This window comes from Pteropus vampyrus, unplaced genomic scaffold (assembly GCF_000151845.1).
Source record: "Pteropus vampyrus isolate Shadow unplaced genomic scaffold, Pvam_2.0 Scaffold1, whole genome shotgun sequence".
NCBI lineage: Eukaryota > Metazoa > Chordata > Mammalia > Chiroptera > Pteropodidae > Pteropus > Pteropus vampyrus.
Window position 1 is genome coordinate 11,452,697 of NW_011888782.1, and position 21,413 is coordinate 11,474,109.

At 46.1% G+C, this 21,413-nt stretch overlaps 1 protein-coding gene across 2 annotated transcripts in view; it reads left to right on the forward strand.

The window, feature by feature from the left end:
• The window catches only part of RARB (retinoic acid receptor beta), a 166,374-nt gene that overhangs the window by 125,639 nt on the left and 19,322 nt on the right, over window positions 1-21,413 (forward strand). For both annotated transcript variants that reach the window (XM_011358287.2, XM_011358352.2), the window contains exon 4: window positions 10,145-10,305. In XM_011358287.2, coding sequence (XP_011356589.1) covers window positions 10,145-10,305 — 161 coding nt within the window. The remainder of the gene's footprint in view (window positions 1-10,144; window positions 10,306-21,413) is intronic.

The following is a 21,413-nucleotide window of genomic DNA, read 5'->3' on the forward strand; positions in this document are numbered from 1 at the left end:
TGAATAGTGAATGTATGGACAGATAGATGAAAAAAACTTACAGTTACGAGACCTTATGGGTTATTCTCTCACCCATTGTAAGAGTTCCTTTTAAAATAACCTTGAAAGTTAAGCCAGCCTTCAAAAACACTAACAGTAAGCTTAAATTTATCCATAATTATTAAGAAAGGAGACTATGGTTAGACTAGCCACATCCAATAGCAGGCTAGTATACATCTTATACCTGGATTGGCAACTCTTTAAGAATTAGACTTAATAGAATGTATTTAGAACAAAAGCTATACTTACCAATAAACTTATTTGGTGATTCTGAAAACCATTAGAAACGTCAATGTTTCAAGGACCCTAAAGAGAATCACTGAGAGGCATACAGGCTGACATAAGCCATTTAAGTGCCTTAAAATGAGAGTTTTTCATTTAACCCAAATACGTAATGTAAACACCCATAAGATATTCACATGTAGACCATTTCTCTAATGATTTGGATTTCTAAAATTTATTTGACAATATACACAAGCTTCTCTACATAAATATCCTAAACAAGGTATTTGGCAAACATTGGGCAAAGGCGAGGACCATTTCTCTCTCTCTCTCACAGGCATCTCATTGACACATGGATGGCTCAGGCAGGGATTCGTCAAGTGTGTCAAGTAATATCTGAAAAAGTTGGATTCCAAGGAGGTGAAATGAACATGGTCACATCTATTTACTTAGCCAAGTTCACATGGAAGTCCTGCCATAACACATGAACCCACTGGAAGTTTAAAAATTGTCCAGTTTTAATCTTAATCTCTAATTACGTGGCGCCAGGCTGGAACACTGGTCTTCTTTACTTCCTTCTTTCATTTCCTTCCTGCCTCTTTTCCCTTCATTCCTTTGTTTCCTTTTTTCCTTCTTTGTTTCCACTTTCCTTTCTCTACTGCGGCCTTAGCATTTCACATTTCAAAGCACGTCATCTGTATTAAATCCTTATAGTCTATATTATACATCATGTGTTTCATTTATTGAGGGAGAAATGATGCTTTATTTGACTCAATATCTTCAGTAATATGGGACTCAATAAATGTTTGGTGAATAAACAAATTGGTGTAGGACTTCCACTATTTTAGTGCATAATATACTGTGTTGCAAATATATATTTATATAAGAATCCTATGTGTGATGGAAAAAAAAATTAATGTCCCCATTTTTCACATGAAGAAACAGGCTCAGGAACATTAAAAGCCTATCCTGAGTTTTCACAGTAGTAAAAGATGGACTAAAATGCAGACCTTTGTAATTTTACTCCAGTGCCCTTCCCACTGTCGACTGTACATTTCATATTATTTAAGCTCTTTGGGGAACGATCCCATAATTTCTGAGTGTTGTAACAGATGTGGGCAGAATCTCGAACCTTGAGCTGAAGGAATGACAAATTGTTTTCTTTCTTGCCTTAATCACTGAATAAAGGCAACCATTGACTCAGATAAACCGTTGGGTAAAAGAGCACATGGACATATGCTACTCTTGTATAAACCCACTCTTTACACAGATTGTGTTAGTAGCTATTGTTATCTAACAAACACCTGAAAGCTCAATGGCTTGAAACAATAATCATTTTTTATTGCTCACAAAACCGTAGATCAGCTTGGTGGTACCTCTGGGTTTACCGGGCTCTCTCATGAATCTGTGGTCAGCTGCAGATTTTTTAGGCAGCTCGGCTGATCTTGCTCGAATGTACTCCTAAGTTCAGGAGCAGGATGGCTCTGGATTGACCTAGGATGGTCTTGGCTGGGCTAACTGGGCTGTCCTCCATATGATCTCTCATTTTCCAGCAGGCTAGCCCAGGCTTATTCACACACAGTGGTAAGTTTCAAGGGACAGGAGTGGGGGATGAGCAGAAGTACACAAGATCTCTTGAGATCTAGGCTTGGAAGCGGGACATTACTGCCACTGCATTTTATCAGTTAAACGGAGTCATAGGCTGTCCAGATACAAGAGGTGTGGAATAGTATCCACCTCCTGGTGGAGAGCACTGCAAAGTCACAATGCAAAGAGCTGCATATAGGAAGACAGATAAGATTAAGACCATCTTTGCAGTCAAGGCACCACAGTCCCCATTTCCTGGCACTCCCCTCCTGTTGCTCCAGTTTGCAAGGTTTGCCAAGGGGTTGTACTCCCCAAGGGGAATCACTGAGGCTGCTTCTCAGAACTTTTTCCAAGCTAAAAAAAAAAAGTACCTTATTTCTATTTTAACACATATTTTAAGAGGAAAACATAAGAATGTCAAGGAGAACTGCAGTTCATTTTCTAAAAATTAATTGGGTTTAGAAGAAAGTAGGCGTGGAAAAATTTGACCATTAAAATCCATCATGATAGAGATTGTTGTTTAATATTTGAAAGCCCATAACTTACTAAGAGTATATATTACACAGAGCAGGATACAGGTTTCTCTGGAAGAGTCTGCCTTTAATTTTTACAAAGACATTAAAAAACAACCCAAAAAATGGTCTTTCAGATACACAGGGCAGGTTAAGCTTCAGCAGAGAGAACTTCAGCTTAATATAACAAAGAATTTCCTGCCCATGAAAATGGCTTATGGGAAGTGGATTCTGAACTCTCCTTTTCTAAATTGGAGGCTTTTAAAAACAAGGCATGTTGATCACGTAATAGGTGCACAAATTGACTCCTGATTAAAAAGCAGAGGGCCAGCCTCAATGTCTTAAATTTCCATTTTTAGCATTTCATTTTATGCCATCAGAAAGACCTTCATTGCAGCCCTTATCATGTTGGATAGCTTGCCACAAACACAAAGCCAAGGATGCATCCACCCCTGTGACAGGATTTACAGAAAGCCATCATCGATAGTATCCCATTGCTGCCGGAGGGGACACACAAAGAAGACCTACCGATTATGAAGGAAGGCATGTCAGAGGCTGTATGCTGTTTCTCAGCCACTCATTGCCAAGCTCCTGCTTTTATTCATCATGCAGGAATGTTTTATTTTTCCTCGTCTCTGGAGTAGAACTTTAGATATTTCTTACAGCTCATACAAGACTCTTGTCCAAACAAAAGGATTTGTCACTTGTAACAGAGCCTCTAAATTCCAAATTTCTTGCCTTGCAAGGACAGCCACCACACCGGGCCCACCCTGAAACAAGCACAGCCACAGCAGGGCTGCTCACGCCCGCCCAGACAGGGGTGGAAGAAAAGCACTTGCAATTACAAGACAAAGGGAAACCCTGTCCACTCGAGAGGAGGTGAAATCTCCGCATCCGAAAGCAACCAGTGAGAGGAAAGTGTGTTGAAAATTGTTTTGAAAGTTGTATTAGTATCATATACAACTTTAACTAGAAAGAATTATTTGGCATCTGTACATTCCGATATTTCAAGGATTTTCTATAAATGCTTAGTAAACTTTAAGAAATTGAGCCAGGCTGGCAGATCCTTGTTGAAATCTCAGAATACCATGTCTAAATTTTTATAGTGTATTAAATATGCAAGTCTTGGGGGAAACTTATGTGGCCAGTGCTGTATTGGGAGAAAGACAGTCTCCACCTTCAAGGCAATTCTGATTTTGAGGGATTATTCACTCACCCCAACTCTACCCAACTTACCGTGGGACCTGCTTCTCAGATGCTCTAGTACCCACCCCCAAACCCCAAAATTATGGGAAAAGTATGTCTCTATTCATCATAGATCCACCTACCTTCAAATCCACAAGTAGCTCATTTGCATAATTGGTGCAGAAAATGATTTTTAAACTCAGACTAACATATGTTTGTGTTTTTCTTTTAAGTGTTTCCATACGTTAGTGACACACCCTCTCCTACTCATGGCAGCCAGATAGCCCTACTCCTCAACTGTGGTCCATGATTCTTGCTGTTAGCAAGGAGGTGAAGAGTCAGGATGAAAAAATTCCAGACTTCGATATTCAAGCAAAAATAAATAGGCCATTATGCTTCCTTTGCTAAACTGAGTATAGAGAATTTTATGGACTAAAACGCTGTCGATTGTGTTTTCCTTTCTTTTTTTCCTTTTATTTATTTATTTATTTTTTGACATGAAGGAATTTTTAGTGAAGCATTGTTTTCATCTCTTCCTTATCTCAAGTGAAATCCACATCTTTTGCATGTTTCCTGTATTGCATTTTTATTGCGTGCATGGAAATCAATATTCCAGATACATGCACAAGTGCACACATTAAAATGAACATGACTTCATTTATTTCCATGATTAGACATTCAAATAAAAGTGCTGGGGTGTCTGTTTTCATATTCATAGGTCGAGATCCGTACATCAGAGGTATTTGTATAAGTGACACTTTTATTACATTCATTTCATTTGCAATATGATAGTGGATCATAAATACGTTACTTTTATGCCACCAAATCTGATTTGTAGCACTTAGCCTTCACGAGGAGAATACTTGATATTTTATGGAGCACCTTTCGTCCAAGAAGCTCTTTGCCGACATCAGATGGGTTCTCCCAGGTGTGTAAATCACACTTGTGACCCTTTGGATGCCCCACCTGCTTTATCAACCTCCTGGCTCCCACTGTAGGGTGGAGAGCAGGTAGCGAGTCCCCTGTAGGCCCAGAGGTGATTATGAGACCTTTAATTTCTGGAAGAAAGAGACTCAGGTGAGCTCTGTGTAGCCAAACAGGAGCCCTGACAGCTGACAGAATTCCACATTTAGTCACCTGCTCATCTTGTCCTTCATAAAACTCTTTTTGAGCCCCAACTGTGGGTCGGACATTAAGCTTTCGGGACACAGAGATAAGTAAAATATGGCCACTGCCTTCCAGGTATTCACAGATCAGGAGGGAAGGGCCACGTGGAACAGTAATTGCCCCCTACCTAGTGATGGGGACAGTATGGGCCCCCTCCCCTGCCTCGCATACCCTCCCAGAGACTCACTGTGCCTGAAAGCAGTTTGTCAGACCTCCCGGTCTGTCACAGAGATATTGGTGCGTGTGCCAGCCAGTTGCAGTTGGGGTGAAAGGAGAGACCAACCGCCCAACACCACAGGCAGCCTTTAGGGCTGAGCATTAGTTGCACACTCAAGCCTTGCAGAGAGGAGCATCATGGGCTCCCTGTCCACCATCCCATCACTCCCCTCAACTCACTCTCCCCTTTCCCCAGCATGAGCTTCCTGAACCTGGACCATCTCTCTGCCTCTACGCGCGCGCGCGCGCACACACACACACACACACACACACACACACACACACCCCTGTAATACACATGCTGAGCTCCCGTAGCATCTTTCACAGCACTTGCCACACAGTGGAATCATGTAAGTGTGTGGCAGACCTGGAAGAGCACAGTGGTTAAGAGTGAGGGTCCTAGAGCTAGGTTTTCTGAGTTCAAATCCCTGCTGTATCACTCACAGTATGCATGGCCTTGGGCAGGTCACTTACCTTTCTGTGCCTCAATTTTCCCATCTGCAAAATGGGCATAATAATGATACTTCCCTGTCAGGTTTGTGAGGATCAAATGACCTGATATTCAGTCCCTTCAGGGCTTCAACAAGTACCCCGTAGCTGCTATGTGATTGTTGTAATTAACATTTTCAGTATTATAATAAGTAACACTCTGGTACAACTTGTAGTATATATGATAATAGTAATACTAGTATTATTATTATTATTTCTATCACTGTTATTATATGATTAATGTCTGTCTCACACCGTAAGTGAGCTCCATGGCAGGAGGAACCATCTTTATGGCTCACCATTTTATTACCGCAGCATATGGCACATAGTAGATGCTCAAAAAATATTTATTGAAGGGGATTAGGGGCCTAGGAGAATGAGGTGAAGGGCTAAAGAAGTACAAGTTAGTAGTTGATAGTTGGTTATGGGGATGGGGTGCACAGCAGAGGGAATGTAGTTAGCAATAATACGTTGGCTAGGTAGAGGGTCAGGGGAGAGAGGGAGCAATTGGGGGGATCATTTTATGAACTATATAAATGAAGGGACAAATGAGTCCTCCTGCTCATTTGGTGTTGCTATCAGATGGCTTCTTCAGAAGCATCGCTGCTACTCACAGCCATGGGACCCCACAATAATGCCAAGCCCTCAGTGTTCAGGTCCACCCATTTCTACACGAAAGGGCCTTAGCTTCTAAGCATTTACAGTAGACTCACTCTCTCATACCTGACTCACCGACCACACCGCTCTGGGAGGGTGCTGCTGCCCCCTGAAAAGAGATCTGAGAGGAGCTGACTCCTCTGTGATGGTAAACGGGGCAGTTTGTGCTTGTACCAAATCCCCTGGCTCTACTGCATCACCTGTGTCACCCTCCTGCTCCCCCCTATCATTTACTAACCATGAGTCACCGGAAGCTGGAAAGAGCCTCTGTCTCCAGGCCCAAGTGGTGTTCTATGCACTACATCATCTCCTTGATTTTGGTGGTTCTTGGCAGCTGTCCTCACGCCTGGCCCAGATACCTTGTCTGCATTCCACAGCAGTTTAAAATCACTGAGAAAAACAGCTGCTAAAGCCACGTGTTTAGAAAATGTGTTTGTTAACATATGAACCTTTATATAATTGGGACATCACCACCAGAAGTGTTAGTGCATTTTGCAGTTGCAGGGGAGTTTCCAATAGTCCAAGGGGTCCTCTGCTCACAGAAACAGTGATGGGGGTTGGGGGCAGGGGGAGGCACTTTGCTTTGGGAGAGCAGGAGCAGTCTGGAAGGCAGCATGAGGTTACATACTGGTCCCTGGTCCACTGGTCACCTGCTAAGAGTGCTCCAAGTTTGGGCTCCAAAGCACAGAAGATTGAGCTCTGGCTTTGCAGCTGTTCTTCTGCAAATGGTGGGGGCTGTCACTGCACAACCCAACCAAGTACCCCTCTTGGTGCCTTACTTCAGCTCACCAAGCTCTCCTTCCCACCTGAACTCGCGCCTCACTTTCTGGCTTGGTGTATGTGCTGCGCTCAGTGGTGACAGCTCACAGAGTGTCCTATCCTCTTTCCTTACCAGGGAACTCTCTAGAGCTGTGTTTGCTTATCTGAGTTTTCCAGGTGATTTTCCATGGGGCCATGGCTGAGAGGAGGACAGTGAAGCGGAGCGCTTAAGAGTGTAGCCTCAGGCCCCCAGAGCTGCCTGGGCAGGAGATCATGGGTGGTTTTGCGTGTGCGGCTCCTCCCTGCTTTTATGTATATTCCACTGAAATCCTGACTTCATTACTTCCAAACAGGGTAACTTTGGGCCTCAAGTTCCTAGAGTGTAGAAATGGAATTGTAACGTCCGCCTTACCTGGTTCACTGTAGAATTTAGCAAGCTAGAATTCTTAAATTGCTGAAGGCAATGGCTGGCCATTACTAGACAATCACTAAGTGGCATTATATTACTTCCGTGTTAAGTGGTCATAGGTGCCACCTTGTCCTCTGATTCCAGTCAGAGCAGCTTCCAGTGCTCAGAGTCTCGTGGCCTCCCTCGGGGCTCCAGGTTTTGTTATTAATTCTTGTTGTTTTAAGATATAATTCATGTAGCATAATATTCATCATTTTAAAGTGTACATTTCAGTCATTTGTAGTATATTCACAAGGTGGTACAACTATTAGCACTATCTAATTCCAGAATATTTTCATTTCCCTGAAAAGGACCCCCAAAGCCATTAGCCGTCGCTTCCTGTCCGTCTCCCACCCCAGCCCTCGGCAACCCCTGATCCGCTTTGTCTATGAATTTGCTTATTCTGAACATCTCATATAAAAACAGTCAGTCGATATGTATGTAGCCTTTTGTGACTGGCTCCTTTCGCCGAGTGTAATGTTTTCAAGGTTCATCCATGTGGTAGCATGAATCAGTACTTCATTCCTTTCATGGCCGATAATATTCTATTGTATGGGTAGACCACATTCTATTTATCCATTCATCAGCTGATGGATAGATATTTGGGGTGTTCCCCCTTTGGGGCTCTTGTGAATAGTGCTACCATGCACATTCGTATACAAATTTTGCATGGACATATATTTTCTATTTTCTTGGGTACATACCTAGGAGTGGAGTTGCTGAGTCGCATGGTAACCCCACGTTTAACTTTTTGAGGGACTGCTGAACTGTTTTCCTCAGGATCTGTTTTGGAAAGACTCCTGTGGCTTTGACGTGACTTTTTGTTTTAGCCAAAGAAGATGGTCATTGGCAGGGGCCAGCAGGGGAGGGGCTATGAAACCTTGCACAGAGGGCGCCTGTGCTCACACACGGGCCTTCAGGTCACAGCCTCTGCCCACAAACCCAGATTTGTAGAGCCACAGGGTCATCTCTGCCACCATGCTCCACCGTCTTTCCTACCTCACTGTCCCTCCTCTGCTGAGTGTATTCTTTGCATTCTTCCTGCCGTGGACCATGCTACCCTCACCGTGCATTCCGTACCCGCTGAGAATGATCTGGGCACGTGGGCCAGTCTTCCCTGGACAAGACTGTGTCTGAGGCTGGGGTACCTGACGCTCTGTACCTACTCCGCCTAGATTGGCAGGTGTTCTGAGCCAAAGAACAGTGTCATTTCTTCCCGAGGGATAACAATCATCTGGAGAGGTTTAGTGTTTTTTTTTTTTAAAAAACAACAACAACAACAACAACAACATCTACTTCCTTAGAAATAAATGAGTCCACATGAGGAAAGAAATTGTCAGCAGTGTAAACTTGGGCATATTCCTTATCCTCCGATAGGCTCAATTTCTTTATCTGTAAAATGGGTTTAAAATTGCATACCTGATAAGAAAGTTAAGTGAGACACTGCAGACACACTTCCCCTGTTCAAGATACTGCAGAAATGTGAATTTTCTCCCTGACCGCCCTGCCTCCTGGCCAGGAGTGAGTGGCTTATACAAACCCTGGGATTTTTCAGTTCCTTTCATTCCCTTCCCCCTCTTTCTTACTCTCTCTCTCTCTCCTTTCCCATTCTCTCTCTTTCTTTTCCCCTCTTCTCCTTTCCCCTTCCTTTTCGCCTTCCTCTTCCTCTGCCTCCCACCTCCAAGCAGGGCCTTGGTCAGCCCAGTGCGGACCCAAGGGAACTGCCAGTTCTCAGATTCCTGGGTGTGCTGGGGAGGCAGCCCAGGCCAAATCCTCTTAGGACGGATCGGATTATGCCCGCGTCATTTTGCAGCACAGATTCCCAGGTCACAGTGGTGGCATACGCAGCCAGGTTGCGTCCAGCCTGGCAACCCCTGTGTACCCGGGGAATGCGGACTCCTCGGAGGGGGGCACATGGGCTGGTTTTACCTGACGGCGTCCCTGGGTTTCAATTTCCTTTCCAGGAGATCCTAGCCAGAGGCCAGAGCTTTGAGTTACACTCGGATTTGAAGTCATCTGAGAGGCCTGTGCTGTGAGAGGAACTACAGGCTCCACAGCCCAGGGCCTGGGCCCCGGCTCTGCCCAAAGCTCGGTGGGGTGTGCCGAAGCCAAGATCTGCTGAGAGTCCAGGGGGCCAAACGAGATGCGGAGTCAAGCAGCTGTGGATGAATAAGCGAATGAATGAATGAGCGAGTGAGTGAATGAATGGTTTTCTAGGCCAAGGAATCATAATGCATAGATTATTATTTTTTTAAACATTATAAGTAATAAAAGACATACGATTAATACAGAAAGTTCAGGAAGCAAAAAACATGCAGGGACCAAACCCACCATCCCATCACCTTTCACATGAATTTCTTCAAAAGTGCCATTGAATCCAGAAAGCTGAAAAGCAAAATATCAAACCAAAAGGCTTATTTAGCTAGGAATCACTAATTATGATGCCACAAAGATTTGTTCAGGGATGTGTCTCGCAGGCAGAATGGTTCCTTGATCATGCATCTCAGGCCATCCCCTCTGGAGTTGAGGGAAACATGCTTGGGAAAGTCCTCTCTTCAATGACCAGTCCACATAGAATGTTCTCTCCAAACAAACTGAGGCGCTCAGCCTCTTGGGTGAGCCTAAGCTTTCCTTGAGAATTGGTTGGCACAGACACACACGGAAAGACCAACCTCACTCTCTGCCCTGCTCTCCTGGGCCAAGCCTCTCTTCTTAGGAGACATGTTTATAGTGCCTTTTTCTGCTCTTTCTGTTCTGAGTGTCAAGTGAATCCAAAGCAGCATCAGGAGATGGAACCTCCCAGCTCAGGCAGTGCAGACACAGCTATCAGTGACCCCTGACTTGCCTTCTCTCTCATTTCCAGCTGTCAGGAATGACAGGAACAAGAAAAAGAAAGAGCCTTCGAAACAAGAATGTATGGAAAGCTATGAAATGACAGCTGAGCTGGACGATCTCACAGAGAAGATCCGAAAGGCTCACCAGGAAACCTTCCCCTCGCTCTGCCAGCTGGGTAAATACACCACGGTAAGAGATGCTTCTACCTCCAGGCTGCTGGGAGGGCACAGGCCCTGGTGCACAGATGCGCGCGCACACACACACACACACACACATGCATGCGCGCGCACACCCACACACTGTCTCTCTCTCTTTGCCCTGGGCCTGGAGGGGACATCCAGTCAAACTCAGCCCAAGACGCGTGTGTTGGTTGAGCGGGGCCACACAGTGGCCACCTTCTTCCCTCCATGTGGCAGCCTTTGAACACTCTGAGTAGGATGATGTGTCCTTTGACTCAGTCATGCATACATGCATTCACTCAAGAAACAAGGATTGGGCACTTATTATATGCCAGGCCATGTGCGAGGCACTGGTGACATGGACGATGAAGATAAGGTTGCTGCTCACAGGATCATAGGGTCTGGTGAAGGAGACAAGTAAAACTAGAGAGGTGTTACACAGGTCATGACAGACACCTGTAATAGAGCCCAGTAGGGACAAGGAGTCAATCTTTTAAAAAACACTGATCCAACTGTAAGATCCAACCGAGATTATTGGAGCCCTCCCCTGGGACAAGGTCTGGCTTTGGAGAGGGTGTGTAACCCCAAAGCCAGGGTCAGGAAAAGCACAGAGTAGATGTGACCTTTTCTGAGGTAGGTGAGTGGCCCCGCTCTCCCCTCAGTGTTCTGCTGGGATTGGCTTGCATGGAGCTTAGAAGCAAAGAAAGGGGAGGAGGAGAAAGTGGGATTAAAGATAGAAAACATATGTTAGCTGGTCTGGGATGAGCCAGTAGACACATCATGAGGTACTTTAATATTTTTATGTGGTTTTTTTGCGTCCATTATGTTCCTTGGTGTATATTCCCAGTGTGTGGCACATAAGAAACACTCAATAAATATTTGTTACGTGGATGAATGGACACATAAATATAACTAGAATGTGTTCTGGCCTCTTTAAGTGGCTTATGCTGCTTCCCTAATATGCTAGAAAACTTACTTTAAAAAAATGTAAATATAGCATTTGCTGGTTTGGTGACTGGTGTTCTAGAGAAAGAGTAGTATGAAAAGTCATAAAGACACAGGATGAAATGGTAATGCCAAATAGAAAAAAGAACAGGGAGTGAAGCAACTCTTGGGGCACATGTAGTCATGCGTCTGGATGTTAGTGCCTCATTTTATCTGTAAAACGGGAGTGGTGACCAGGAGCGGGCCCAGAGGGTTTGCTGTGGAGGTTGTTGCTTGATCGTGCCAGGTGAGCATGAGGCTGCACGGTTAGGTGGCGTCAGCGTCTGAAGGGCTGGCCCTACAGTTAGACAGGCAGGTCTTTTGACCGAGCTGAAGACTTTGGCTCAGGAAGCAGAGGAAGAACCTAGAGCAAGAGTTCTTCCCCAACTTCAATGAGCTTATAAAGCGTCTGGAATCTCATTAAAATGCAGGCTCTGATGCAGCAGATCTGGGCTGGGGCATTTCTAACAAGCTCCCAGGTGACACCGATGTGCTTGTCGTGTACAGCGACCACACTCTGAATGGCAAAAGCCATTCACCTAATTTGAGTAGCAGGACCCAGGACAGCCTTCTGGGACCCACCCAGATCCTTGGTGTCAGGGGGAAGGAGAGACACTGGAGTGCCCAGCTCTAATCTGTGAAGCTGTTGACCTACCTGCCAAGCTGATGGAGGTGCTGGACTCCGAGACGAGCCCCCACTGGGCTTGAGGAGCACCACCCTAACCCAGAGCAGGCTCAGAGCAAGACGAGGTAGGACACCACAAGGGAGCTTTTATTTCAACCGAAGAGGTAAGGCAGGCCCATGAGCCAAGAGACGGTGATGCCATGTATCAAGAGCAAGGGCGCTGGAACCGATGAATGTAATTTAAACCTGCTTGATTACCAATCAGCCGTGTGACAGAGTGCAAGTTATTTAATGTCCCTCAGCCTCATTTTTCCCATCTGTAAAATGGGGATGATAGAAAATGGTTAGGAAGGTGAAACAAAACAATCCATGCGAAGCTTCCATGATGGGACCTGGAATAATCTCTGCAGCAGTGGGGTGACAGAAGCAGCATCTGCCACATATTCATTCGCTGGGTATGAACTGATCCTCCAGGCACCTGGTCACCATAGAGAAGTAAAATGATTAATAACCAGTGCCAAGGAGTATATCCTTTATTTCTTTTAGAAATATTTACTGGTTTCCAACTGTATCCCTGGGACTGTATTGGGCTAAATATCAAGGTGAGTGCATTCTGACCTAAGAAGCAAGGAAACTGACCAGGGATGGCCATGGGGAAGGACAGAAGGAGAAGACGAGAGAGAACGGGTACTCTGAAATGATGGAATCGTGTTGAGAGCGAGTGGAAAGTGAGAATGAAAAAGACTTCGAGTCTGGAAGGCCGCCTGAAGGATTTGTATTTTAATCTGTAAATAATGGAGAGAAATCAACAGTTTGGGATCAGGAGTCTTTATTATTATCATCATCATTATTATTACAGCTAATATTTATTGAGTATTTACTATGTGCCAGGGGACCATACTAAGCAGTCTACATATATTAATTTTCTTACTCCTTACGAGGACTCTATGAGGCGGGTACCGGTGCCTCCGTGTAACAGACTACAGCTGAGTAAACGGAAGTATAGAAGGGCTGAATAACTCTCCCCGTGTCTCACAGCCAACACATGGGGCTTGAATGTGAACAGTCTGACACCAGGGGCAGCCCTTGTAACCACGACACCATTCACAGAATACGTCAAGAGGGTGGTCGACAAGGTCAAAAGTGAGCCAGGAGCCTTTGGGCATCTAGTTAGGAGGAGGTAGCTGTGTCATCCAGGAATAAATCCTACTAGTAGATCCAGAAAACATGGAATAAAAGAGAGCAATCGGAGTAGGAAGGGCTTCCTGGAAGTGGAAACTTTTGAGCCCAGTCACTAGTGAGAGACGTTATATGACAATCCCTGGGATCATTTGCTCTCATATCAGGGTCCCCTCCCCTCGACCCCAGGTGGAGGTATCTTAGTGTGGCTTAGTCAATCCCCCAGGCCCTGACTCACCTGATAACTGGGTGAAATGGTGCCCACTGGACTTTGGAGGAGGGCAGGGCAAACGCAAAGTACAGCATGTCCCCTTCTTAGAACACATGCCCTGGTATGGCCTGGCTTCACCCGGGGCCTGGGACCAAAGTGCTTCTTCAGGACAGTCCTCCCTCTGTTGGTCAGCACAGCTCCTGCCCACCCCGGAATCCAGCCAGGGCTTCTGGCCAGCCTCACTGGAGCCTCTACCATCTTTCCTCCCCTCAGCCTCCCTCTGAAATCAGTAGCCTCTCCTTTCGGATCCTCATTATGCCACAGGTCTAATTCCACCCGCTTCCAGGCCAGTGAGGCTGCCTATCCAGCCTTCTCAAAGGATGCAGCAGGGGCTGTCAGGGCCCTATAATCCCAGTGACCTTGCCCAAAGGCTTCCTCTGGCTGCCAGAGCTGCTTGGCCCACATGCGCGGCTTTGACACTCCTGACTCCTGGGAGAGCCCCCACCCAGTGACCCAGAGAAGCTGGTGGGTAAATGCCCAGCCTCCTTGCCCCTGGGGGCAGAGCGCCTCTTAGGATCTCTGTAAACCATTTCCCAGAATTCTCCCACGAGGTGGCTCCCAGGTACCCACAGGGATGGTCTCCACTGGTCACCTCTTCTTCCTAGTCCCCTTCCCACTCCTCCTCCACGCTCCCTGGGGTCTCTTCTCAAATAAGCTGCTTGCATTCAAATCCTAGTCTCGGAGTCAGCTTCTGCTGACAGCTTCAGGCAGGCAGCTACCCTTAGGGCATCCAGGGCCCCTTCCCTTTCACCCCTCTCTGGGGATGTGACACCATCAATCTCGAACTGGTGCCCATTGTCCCAAGCACTTTGCAAGGACTTTCTGTGCCTCTTTGGAGCCAGCAGGGAGAATGGAAGCACAAGTTCTATCTCTAGAGGCCGATCCCTCACCACTGGGAAGGCCGACCGCCTCCAGGTGCACGTGGCCCATTTTGGGGAACAAGGCTGCTCAGATCCAATCTCTCACCCATATTTCTCTTTATTCTGCTCTCCGTACACAGACCTAGCTCTGTTTTTATTGTAAGCAGCTTCAGATCCTTTCTGGAAGTAGGTGGGGGTATAAATAAATAAGAGCAGCCATAACACATTCTATGTAAGCTCTTAGTTCCGAGTCAAGCATTTTTTTTTTGTTTTTTTTTTTTTTAGAGAGCTTTTTTTAGATAGGCAGTTGCTTCCACTGCCAGGAAACTTCCTGCCATCTTCATCAGCCTGGCATCCTTGTCAGATGCCTTAGGAATAAGTGGGCAGAGAGGAATTAAAAAGGCAGCTAGCTGCCCACCTACAGATCTTCGAAATGGTTGTTCCTTTTTCTTCCCTAATTAAGGTAGATTTGGGACAAATGGTCAGGCCCCAGGAGGCGGCAAGACGGGAGGGGGAGGCAGAAATATATGCCCCACCACCCTCCTCACCCAGGCCTGGGCAGGGTGCTCATTCCTAAGCTTCAGAGCGAGTCTCCTTGGGAAGGTTTCCAATCAGTGACCCTTCTAAAAACAAGAGGCGGGGGGAATAGGGGTTTCCATGTGGAAAGGTAGGAAGCAAGAAAGTGACTATTTATAGATGAGCTCTCCAAAATAGAATGAGGGCGTGAACCAGAGGAAACATCCTGGCTCTGAGGGTATTTACTCTGCTTCCTGAGGACAAACCCTAGCGATTATGTCATTTGGGCTTTGGGGCCTCATAGACCCAAGTTTAAATCTTGTCTGCACTTCTTAGGAGTCGTGTGACCTTGGAATCATCATTTGAGCCTGAGGTCCCTCGGCTGTATAATGGGGTTTAAAATAGTCACGGGGTCACTGGCACAGTTAAATGAGAAAAATATTCTAGAGTGCCTTGTATGGTTTCAGGGGCAGAGAGATGTACGAAATGGGCAGGGCTCCTCCTCGTGACCCCGCTACGAACGCCTTGTCATTTTTTAGAGCCGCTTGCCCAGGTTCTGGAGAGTAACGTGGTGGGTGGGAAAGCGAGGCAGTTCCCGGCGGCAGGGCCCCGGCCCTGGCCATCTGCGTCTGCTGCTGCAACCCGGAGCTCCTCTGCTCCTCTGCTCCTCTGCCGTGTGCGGGCTGTTCATCACCTCGCAGAGCTTGATGGGACATAAGCTGTCCTCCGAGGGGCTCGTGAAGTTGAGCTATGGAGATTTAAGGAGCCCTTAATCTACTCAGAAAAATGACCACCAACAGAATCATTAAACCACCAAAAGACATTCCAGGAGACGAGTGCTTTAGAAAAGGAAGGATATTGTGAGCAGTTCCAGCCATTTGTGGACTTGGCTTTTATTTTAGAAACTAACGCTGTAATCAGCCAGGGCATCAGAACCTGAAACTTGGAGGTTGGCCTCCCAGGAGAAATGCTTCTGGTGAAGTGGAAGATCAGGGGAGTCAAGAGGCCTGAGTTCTGATCCCTACTCCCCCACCTTATTGTTTTCTGACCTTGAACCAACCCTTAACTTCTGGGAGCCTGTTTTTTGCCATTAAACACACCTGCCCTGTCTCTATCACCTAGACCATTCTTTCATTTCTCAGCACATATTTACTATATACCTACTGGATCAGTTTCCTCAGGGTGCCATAACAACTGGGTAGCTAAAGACAACAGAAATGTATCACAGTTCTGGAAGCTAGACATCCAAAATCAAGGTGTTAGCAGAGCCATGCTTTCTTTGATGATTCTCTGTAAACCAAGGGGATAATTCTCTGTAAACCAAGGGGATAATCCTCCCTTGCCTCATAGCTTCTGATGTTGAAGGCAACTTTTGGCCCTCCATGGCTTGTAGATGCATTAGTTCAATCTCCTGTCTTCACATGGCCGTCCTCGCCCTGTGCATCATCATATGGTCTTCCCTCTTGCATGTCTGTCTCTGTCCACATTTTCTCTTCTTATAATTTGGGGTTAGGGCCCGCCCTAATGATCTCATTTTAAGTTGGTTACCTCTGGAAAAAACACTGTTTCCAAATAAGGTCACATTCTGAAGTATTGGGAGTTAGAACTTCAACATATCTTCTCGGGGGACACAGTTCAACTCATCACACCTACTCAGTCCAGTTTGGGGGTGCATGAACGTTTACACTTCCATGCTTGCAGCTCTTTTGTGAAAACCAAAACCATCTGGCTGAAAACCAAATTTTGTCACCTGTTTTGTGAATTTTTAGAAACCTCTGGCTGCACATATCATAAGTCCTCATCTCTTAAAGGAAAACATTCTCTAGGGACTGGGCTAAGTACCCAGGATCTTCCTGGGTGGTAGAAAAAGGAAAAGACGTTTCCAGCCAAGGCAATAGCATGAGCATGGTAGGGAGTTCTGCAGAGAGTGGACTGGGTGGGAGGCAGGTGCAAAGTCTGAGGCGACAGGTTAGGGCTAGCTGGCGGGGCCTTGGTGCACTGGGATGAGAGGTATGTGAACGGTAGCCACAGAGAGTTAAGAGAGGTTCCTAGTCAGGAGAAGCGGTGCCAAGTGGGTGGGCCCTGGCTGCTTTGTGTCTGGCTAGAAGGCTTTGACAAGTAGGCATGGCAGAGCTGTTGGTCTTTCTTAGATGTGCCCCTGGAGTTCAAGAAGCCATCAATGGCTCCTCACAGTAACTGAGACCACCCCAAAATGTAGCATCTCTTGGCCATCCAATGCTGATCTATGCCCTCCATCCTACAGCTGTCCCATTCTGAAAGCCATACCTCTCACTCCACCAAGGTTCCTGAATCTCTGAGATACCAGGAATAAAGGGCAGCAGCTATCCAGAGGGGCGCCTCCAAGTTCATGTCCTGGCCCTAGAATCTTGGACAGTGGAGGTCCAGGAGCACCCCTAAAACATCATCTTCAGGGGAGTCCTGCAGCAGCACCCTCGCATTTAACGACTTCCAGGAAACATTTGGAGATCCTTATAGACCCTCGCTACCTTCCCATCCCATTGCCCGTTGCTTAGAGCCCTCTCCACCCATGGGCTGCACCATGCCTTTAAGACAACGCCTGTCTTTCAATCCATAGTTGCAGGGTGGCTGCCAAGCTGCCTTTCTCCCCACCTGTTGGAAGCATCCGGTTCTGAGGAGAATGCTACATATGACCACTGATGGACATGCCCCAGCTGGAACATTCCAGAGTCCGTGTTGTCCTAGTGCCTAGATATGTGTTTGTGGACCACCAAGAGAAACTGGCCTGCAACATACCATTCTTTTCATGGTGATGCTCAGGATCTTTTCGCCAGCTCCCGGGAGTATCTGGAGTTTCCAGCCAGGATGGAGATCACAAGTGCCACATCAGGCTTTAGGAGACAGAAAGTTAGGCCAAGTAGAATATGTGGTGACCCAAGTGTAAGAGGGGTGATGTGGTGTAGCTGTGGGGAGCCCAAGTGCTGCAGCCCGGCCCCGACTGCCCGATGTGGGCCTCAGCTTCCACATCAGCTAAACGGGACTATGATAGTAGCTACCTCATGAGGGTGTCGAGAGAGTTAAAGGGAGTTTATTGTTCACAGTGAAGCACTTTGAACAGTACCTGGCTTCAGGAAAGCCTGAGGAAGGGGTCGTTCCATGAGAAACATACCAAATGGAGAAATGGAATGTAGGTGACAGGAACATTCTGCAAACAGAACATGAAAGGACATCAGCCTCGGGATGGTTGAAGGGCAAAGACTTCAGGCCTAGGGAAGAAGGGGGCTAACTCAATGGTGCACCCAGCATTCCCAGGAACTCTTAACTGTTCCTTCTGTCTAAGAAATTTATTTGAATTCCTCTTTAGCTAAAAAAGAACCAGAAACAGCCCTGATTAAACCACTATAGTGCCCGGGAACTGCCAAATGGGATTTTGAAAACATTGGTGACTCTCATCTCCATTTATGGGTCTCATTTTGAAAGTAAGTCCAATCAGAAAAGCGGCAAGTGGCAGCAAAGAACCAAGCCCAGTTTCATGGCAAAATGGCCATTTAATTGGATTTCATAGTGAGCTTGGGCCCTTCTGCGACTAAAGATGGCCCTAGGGGACTTTAGGGCGGGCCCTCCATCTGGGCCCCTGCTGCACAGCATTCTGGGAGGGCAGGCCAGGGCTGCGGCCTGGAGAGGGGCTTCTCCCCCAGGGAGGAGGAAAGAGCACAAATTTGGGGAAGACCTGCCTCTCCCCCTTCTGCTTGGGCTCTGTTTCTCAGCTACCAGCAAGGGCCTCTCCTCACCGCCCCGTTTTCTCATTCTCCTTCTCTCCCTCCCTCCCCCCTGGTTTCAGAAAAGCTACAGAAAAACCACACATCCTCAGTGCTCCCTCTAACCGCTTCCATTACCAACCAAACCAGGCCATGCTCTCCGTTTGCCTCAGCTGGAAGATAATATATAAGCCATTTTAAACCTCATGCCTATGAATCCAGCAACCAGTATAATAAAACACCAGGTTATTTTGTGTTTTATTAACTGCCTCTTCCCTTCAGTTTGCATAATAGTGAGTGAGATTTACATGCCGTTAAGATGGCTGTGCATTATTTTTAATGGAAGGTACGACAGGCTTCTCTCTCTCTCAGCCCGGTGTGTGATAAAGTAACCTCATATGATGCTGATGAAGATTTCGTTCACACTTGCTGGGTCGGGGCAATGTCTTTTTTTCCAGATGGATACTCTATTGTTAAATGATTTTCTGCTGTAAGCTCTCCTCTCTGTCCCTCTCTATCGTGTCTTCCTCCGAACCGGATAAACTGCCTATTAAATTTAATTACAGTCCGAATGGCACACATCTTGATCTTATGTTCCCCTGAGTGTACTGTATTCCACCAAGGTCCTTGAGAAAAGAATACAATAAATCTTGAGGATGCATGCCTACTTTTTGCAAAGCATGTTGCGGGAGGCGACGTGAACCATCACTTTTTCTAGGGCATCTATGTAGAGCATCTATGGCATCCTTTATGCAGATATTTCTTCTTGTTTTTCCTCACCAGCATTAGAAACAAAGCTAGTTTTATTGACTCTGTAGACTGATTTCCAGTGGTGAGGAACCAAAGACCTTTGTTTGGGATGCATGGTACCCTTTAGTGAACTACTTATATTTGTCAGAGGTCCAAACGCCAGGCCTGAGGGGCGGGGGGAGCTTGACTTTTGTTGGATTGTTCGGTTCTGCCTCTGGAGGCAGCAGAGGCCTCATGAGTAGGCCCAGGAGAGTCTCGTCCTCAAAATGTTAGCTGTCCTGAGACATTCCAAATAAGCAAGGATTTGTGGGAACTTCATTCATACGTTGCTTTATTCATCAATATTTATTGAGCACCTACTATGTACCAGGTCCTGTTCCAAACACTGACAATACAGCAATGAAAAATGAGACAAGAAGCCCCTGTATAATGAGTAAGCATTAGGGTGGTTAGGAGAATGGGGTGCGGAGTCTGGAATGTGGAAGGCTCAGTAATTTTCAGTAGAACAGTCTAGGAGGCCTCAAAGGAAAGTGACATTGATCAAAGAAAGACAAGAAAGAATGAGCAAATGCATCATACAGATATCTGGGGAAGGGCGATCCAGGTGAAGGGAACAGCCAGTGCAAAGACCCAGAGGCAGGAACGTGCCCCACTTGTTCAAAGAGAATTAAGAGACCTTGTCACTGGGTGGGGAGGGGGCGAACTGGGGGAAGGTGAGAGGAGACAAGGTTACAGAGCAGGGATCAGATCTGGGAGAACCATGCTGGCCATTGAAAGAACTTTGACTTTTAGTCCGAGATGAGAAATCATTGGAGATTTTGAGCAGCAGAGTAACTTGGTCTGGCTTGTGTTTTAAAAGGGTTCCTTTCAGTCCTTTGGTAAGAACAGACTGTAAGGAGGCCAGAGTGGGATGCAGAAGACCAGTGAGGAGGCTGTTGCAATAATCCAGGCAGGAGGTGGTGGTAGTTCAGACTAGGATGGTGACAGTGGGAACTTCTTCTCTGTCTTGACAGTTTTGGGGCTGGGAGGTACAGAGAATGTGAAACTTTCAGACCTAAACTGTCTTAAGCTATAACTGCACATTAGTCAGAATTCATCCTGCAGCAAGCGATAGAAACCGAAGTTAAATCAACTTAGATCCAAAAAAAAAATTCTGGTGTGAATCAGGCATGGCTGGATCCAGCAGCTCAATATCTTCAGGACCCGGCCAACCTTCTTCTCTCTTTCCATCATTCATCTCGGCTGTCCTCTAAATTGGCTTCATTGTTAGGAAGGCCTTCTCCACCTGGTGGCCCCTCACTGACAGAGAGCTTCACTTCCCTAATTGTTCCAACCAGAGTATCAGAATTAAGCCTCATTGGCCAGTTCTGGATCACCTGTTCTTTTCTGAACCAATCACTGTGGCCAGGAAAAGCAAAGGCTCTGATTAGCCAAACTAGAGTCAAGCACCCTCCCTACATTTGAGAGGGTTCAACAGCCCCACACGAACCCCAAGGGCTGAGAAGGAGGGAGGAGTAGTCCCCCAAATGACTCTAGAGGCAGAAGAGGGATGGCAGAAGGCAGAGATCCAAGATGGCCATTCAGTTGCATTCACATCAGTGATCCTGCACTGGAGATTATGGAAAGAAGAAAAGAAAAGAAAAACAAAAACACTTTCCCAGGTATGTCGAAGTGAGGTTCTAGCCAAAAGTTGAGGCCTTCAGTAATTTCTGGCAAGTTCATAGTAGTGTTCTATTTCCTGTCTGGGCTGTGAACATCTTTTTTGCTGATTAAATGAGGAAAGATCGGTTGAGGCTTATCTTTTATTTCTGTTATGAAAAATTGTAGACATGAAAGTAGAGAGAATAATGAACACCCATGATCACTCCACAGCCAACTCCGTTTCCTCATCTATCCATTCTCATACACACTCTGCCCATTATTTATTATTTAGAAGTAAATCACAAAGATCTTATTTTTTCTGTAAATATTTTAATACGTGTTTTAATGTAGACATTTCTGCAAACAGAAGCATAACAGCAATGCTGTCGTTACTCTTCCGAAAATAAACATCTCAAACACCTTAATATCTCAGATCTCCAATTTAATCATAAAGGTCACAATTTCTTTTTTTATTTGAGTTCGAATTCAGATGGTCTGCAGCTTGTAACTGGTTCATAAGTGTCCTAAAAATATTTTTTTCCTAAGTCAAGTCTA